Source organism: Cyprinodon variegatus, unplaced genomic scaffold (genome assembly GCF_000732505.1).
Source record: "Cyprinodon variegatus isolate N-32 unplaced genomic scaffold, C_variegatus-1.0 Scaffold1503, whole genome shotgun sequence".
Classification (NCBI taxonomy): domain Eukaryota; kingdom Metazoa; phylum Chordata; class Actinopteri; order Cyprinodontiformes; family Cyprinodontidae; genus Cyprinodon; species Cyprinodon variegatus.
In genome coordinates this window covers 64,585-69,988 of record NW_015151956.1, presented here as the reverse complement: position 1 = coordinate 69,988, position 5,404 = coordinate 64,585, and the positions used below count along the sequence as shown (strand labels likewise).

Here is a 5,404-nt window from a genome sequence, read left to right as displayed (position 1 = left end):
GGAGCAGCTGTTGTAGTTGGACCAGCTGTTGTTGTTGTGGGTGCAGCTGTTGTAGTTGTTGGAGCAGCTGTTGTTGTTGTGGGTGCAGCTGTTGTAGTTGTGGGAGCAGCTGTTGTAGTTGTTGGTGCAGCTGTTGTGGTTGTTGGAGCAGCTGTGGTTGTTGTCGGGGCACCTGTTGTGGTTGTTGGAGCAGCTGTGGTTGTTGTCGGGGCACCTGTTTTGGTTGTTGGAGCAGCTGTGGTAGTTGTGGGAGCAGCTGTTGTAGTTGTTGGAGCAACTGTGGTAGTTGTGGGTGCAGCTGTTGTGGTTGTTGGAGCAGCTGTAGTAGTGGTGGGTGCAGCTGTTGTAGTTGGAGCAGCTGTTGTTGTTGTGGGTGCAGCTGTTGTAGTTGTGAGAGCAGCTGTTGTAGTTGTGGGTGCAGCTGTTGTAGTTGTTGGAGCAGCTGTGGTTGTTGTCGGGGCACCTGTTGTGGTTGTTGGAGCAGCTGTGGTAGTTGTGAGAGCAGCTGTTGTAGTTGTTGGAGCAACTGTGGTAGTTGTGGGAGCAGCTGTTGTGGTTGGAGCAACTGTAGTGGTGGTTGGAGCAGCCGTGGTAGTTGTGGGTGCAGCTGTTATGGTTGTTGGAGCAGATGTGGTAGTTGTTGGTGCAGCTGTTGTGGTTGTTGGAGCGGAAGTGGTGGTGGTTGGAGCAGCCGTTGTGGTGGTTTGAGCTGCTGTGGTCGTGGTCGGTGCAGCTGTTGTAGTTGTTGGAGCAGCTGTTGTTGTTGTTGGTGCAGCTGTTGTAGTTGTGGGAGCAGCTGTTGTTGTGGGTGCACCTGTTGTAGTTGTTGGAGCAGATGTGGTAGTTGTGGGTGCAGCTGTTGTGGTTGTTGGAGCNGGAGCAGAAGTGGTGGTGGTTGGAGCAGTTTTTGTGGTGGTCGGAGCAGCTGTGGTGGTGGTTGGTGCAGCTGTTGTCGTAGTTGGAGCAGCTGTTGTAGTTGTGGGTGCAGCTGTGGTGGTGGTTGGAGCTGCTGTTGTGGTTGTTGGAGAAGCTGTGGTAGTTGGAGCAGCAGTCGTAGGAGCCGTAGTTGTAGTTGTGGCTGCAGTTCCTAAAGTAGATAAAATTATTTAAAAGAGCTAAGTATATATTTTGTCTTTATATAGTATACCCAATGTTCTTTGATAACAGATCTTTATTTTATATAATAACTTACCAACAACCACCAGAAGTACCCAAAAAGTCCTCATCATTTTGTTTTGATATTGTTTCCTGCTTTAAAAAAAGTACATTGTTAGAACAATTTCGTGAAAATTTGTTTTATTTTATTTCAAATCTCCCCCCACCCCCACGTAAATACAGAATTTCTTGCAGTTACAGTTTTGTGTTTTTCTTTCCATTCCTGTAACTTCCACTATAGAATATTTTTCATGAGCAGTAATGCAGCTATTATTGCAGCTTTGTCAACATTTCACAGGTCCTCTACATTTTTAGAAAAAAACAAATATTTGATTTTCATTAATCTTCTAATTGTTTTATTTTATAATGAAAAAGTGTTTTATCTTTTTAATTTAATCAGTAGATGCCTAGTGTTTTTTAACCATACCTACTAAATATATTGTCTATATAATATTATGAAAATAGTATGATTGGGCGTGCAGGTGGAACAGTGGTTGGCGTACACGACCCATTTATGGAGGCTTAGTCTTCGACACGGTCGACCCAGGTTTGAATTCTGGTGTCAGTCTACCGTTGTAAAAACGATCCACTAGTGCGAATAAAAATAAAAAATTGTATCATTAAACAAAATGCAATATGTATTATCCAATTGGGGTAGTTTAGCAGGTTCAAAATACATTTTATAAATAACATTAGTAGCGTAAGTAATAAACTGTAAGAGCAGTTAATAAACATGCTCCTTGTGTATTTCTGCATTGAAAATGTGTTTATTTGTGTTATGTAATATTCCAGTCCTTAATAACTGGTCTTCTATCAGATGAATTGACAACTCTGCTAAAGCAACTACAAACACACATACACACACAGACTTTCGCCTTTCTAAATGTAGCAAGGACTATGTATTGTCTCCCATTATCTTCAATTGATCTTTAGTCATTTTGAAAAAATGTTATGCCCTAACTCTAAAAATAAGCCAAAACATAAGTCTTACAATTCTATACCTCACCCTTACCAGTCTGTACTTCAGTCACACACAAAATATCATTGCATAAGCAATTACTGAATTTAGTTAAAAGTGCTTAACTTACATGTTTATTCTTCTGAGTTGCTTCACTGCAATAAATTATTTCCAATGGTCTTTGATCCTTTCTGTTTGCTGGTTGACTTGTACTATTTACCAGTTGTAGCAGCTGCTTTATATCCACCCAAAGCAAGTAATGTGACGTCAATGACCAATTAAGTGAATAATGCGTATTTCAGGTGTGGCTACCTGTCAGTAACCTTCAGCTCATTTTTTGTCTCAAGAGAAGCAAGTTGAGCAGCATTTCTTTTCCAACTGGACATCAGAACATGACGTTAAACTTTTGTTTTGTTCTTTAGATTTAATGAAGGGCTTTTTAGATATAGGTTTCTTTTTTTTCCCTAAAATGTTGCTGTTTGCAGGTCTATAATATTATCAACACAAAACAGGAAGGGTACATAATTTTAGTATACTTTAATTTGTAATATCACTAAAAATATTGTATGTTTCTTGTTAGTTACACTTTGAACTTAGCAGGTTTAAGCAAAACCACATGAGCATTTTTAATTGGTTAAAGTGTTCCTACATTTTTTGGTCACTGCAATTTTATATCAGAATCTATCTATCTATCTATATCTATCTCTACAGTATATAGTAATATCTGATTTTGGTATCACACATACAACAACAAAAATGTTTTAACTTTGATATAATAACTTTCCATTTATATTATTTTATTAAACCTTTATTCAAAGGAATTCACAATTTTCTTTTCAATGAAGATTTGTCAAAAAATTATATGATATAATGAAAAGAAATGAATTAAAAATTGCAAAATATATTTAAAAAGCATCTACAAAAACTGGGGGAAAATTGAAAACTTTTATGAGACAGAATTTAAAATAGTGAAAATATCAATAAATCATCTCTAAGACCATAAATCTAGCTTTAATAGCACTGGGGAAGATAACCACAAAGCACATTTTACATAGATTTCATATGTGCAAATCCTTTGACCCAAGTTTGGTGTAAGTATTTGTGACAGAAAGAAAATACCCATTATTGGAAGTGTATTTTGTCATCTTCATGTTTTATTGAAGTTTTTCTTTGTTTTTAAAAGTATATCAGTGGTTCCTTTATGTGCTTTTATTCTAAAAAAAACTTATTTTCAGATATTATATTTGGATTGGTTAAATTGAAAAAATATATCAAAGAGTAATATATTGGCCCTATCATCAATAAGAACTATCATAAACAATTACTTGACAAACAGCTGTTCTGGGAGTACAGTCTATAAATTATATCTCATTATGTAAGAAAAAAGATTAAATCAAATATATTAAACTCATGTGTACCAAACACTAATGATTAGATTTGCTCTGACATTTCTGATGCAACTTTCTTACAGATTTTGTTAAAATTGACATGCCCCTATTGTCCAAAAAATAAGTTCAGTTCCCCTGCGACTCTAAACAGGAGCCTTGTTCTCTTTTTTATTTTTACAACTAAGCCACTAGAGAGCCACCTTTGCTAAGATTTAAGAGGTGTTACATTGAGTTTTATGATTGTGTGTGTGTTTTTTTTCCCAACCCATTTATTTTAAAATCCTTAGATACAGTTTAAATTCTGAGTAGTTTTGAAATTACTAAGACTTTCGGAAAACTGTGTAAAATGGTTCTGACCAGAAGTATTTTCTGTCACTGCATCTAAAAATAAACTAACTTTGAATTGGAATTTAATTTGATAATAATGTGATGTTATTTAAAGATGTGAACCTGAAATACTTCTTTATATGACTCAGTTAGAAGACGTTTTTGTGAGTTCACACCCTTGGAGTGACGCCTGCAGTATCAGACTTTGTGTTGATGTTTCCAGGAAACAGAGTCACCCCTTCAATTAGGCGTCCGTCTATTGACCAGGTTTCACAACAGATTAAGTAAAGCTGGTTGCGTATGTTGTTAAGACTTTGTATCTTGTTTTTTTTTTTTTTTTAGGTAACCTTCACATGGGGGTGCTCTTCAAATCCTTGGTTTTGTATTTGAAAAAACATAAAAGCAATTTTTACAACTGCTTGTTGACTCTTTTTTTTTTCTAGGCTAGTTACAGAAGTTGCCCTCTAAGACACACCCCTCCTCATTTACATAATGAGGCAGAAATGTAAAAACAACAGGCAGAATAAATAGCGTTCAAGAAATAAAGAGGGTAAAAAAAAAATACAAGGGAAGAATAAAACAGACAGAAATATTATATCATGCACATAAATAAATACTTTAAAAAATAAGTTATAAATAAATAAAGTTGAAGATTATAACGGACAATATATGAATAAGGTAATTATTGCAAAGGTGAATACATAAAACAGCTAATTAAAAGAGATATACATGTATGTCTCACTGTGTAATTTAATTTCTACCTATATTTATTTGTTTATTGTATTTTGGGGGCAATTAATTGTATGCATATATATTTATTTATTAATGAATTTATTTTTAAATATGGCAGAGTTGGTCCTCCATAGCAGACAGAAGTTAAGAGGGATTATTGATTAAATTGGAAAAACTTGGATTAAGTGGTAAGATTTATAACTGGGTTTTACATTATCTGTTTGGTAGAGAAATAGTTAGAGTTGGGACTGCTTTCTCTAATAGATATAAAGTTGAGAATGGTACCCCACAAGGCAGTGTGTGTAGCCGAATTCTTTTTAATTTTCTTACTATAATTAATAAAATTTTTGATGAGATAGATGGTCGTATAGAGAAATCTTTGCAGATGATGGGGCTCTGTGGGTTCGGGGACATAATCTATATTTGCAGAAAAGGATGCAGCATGCCATTTTGAAAGTGGAAGGTTGGGCAAATAAATGGGGATTTAGAATGTCAGTTGCAAAGTTCCAAGTTATTTGTTTTTATAGATGACATAAGGAAGTTAATTTAAATCTTTATAATCAGAACCTGAACAAGTGAATAAAGTGAGGTTTTTAGGTTTCATCTTTGATGAAAAACTAACGTGGAAACAACAAATAGAAATAGTTTGAAATAAATGTAAAAAAGTGAATATTTTGTTGATATGTCTTTCTGGACAGGAATGGGAAGATTCACGAAGTCCGCTGCTGGGAGCTTATCAGGCTCTCATGAGATCTTCCTTGGATTATCGGTGTATACCATATATGGTAGCTGCTAACAGTAATTTTAATCCGAAAAACTCACATGAAGAGAAAATACAATTAGA

At 35.3% G+C, this 5,404-nt stretch overlaps 1 protein-coding gene across 1 annotated transcript in view; it reads right to left on the bottom strand.

Annotated features, from left to right (window-relative positions):
* LOC107103674 (probable serine/threonine-protein kinase clkA) overlaps positions 1 to 5,404 on the bottom strand; it is an 11,515-nt gene that overhangs the window by 2,272 nt on the left and 3,839 nt on the right. The window contains exons 2-4 of the mRNA XM_015403466.1: positions 2,244 to 2,348; positions 1,193 to 1,251; positions 23 to 1,087 (exon numbers count right to left, since the gene is read on the bottom strand). Coding sequence (XP_015258952.1) covers positions 23 to 1,087; positions 1,193 to 1,251; positions 2,244 to 2,348 — 1,229 coding nt within the window. The remainder of the gene's footprint in view (positions 1 to 22; positions 1,088 to 1,192; positions 1,252 to 2,243; positions 2,349 to 5,404) is intronic.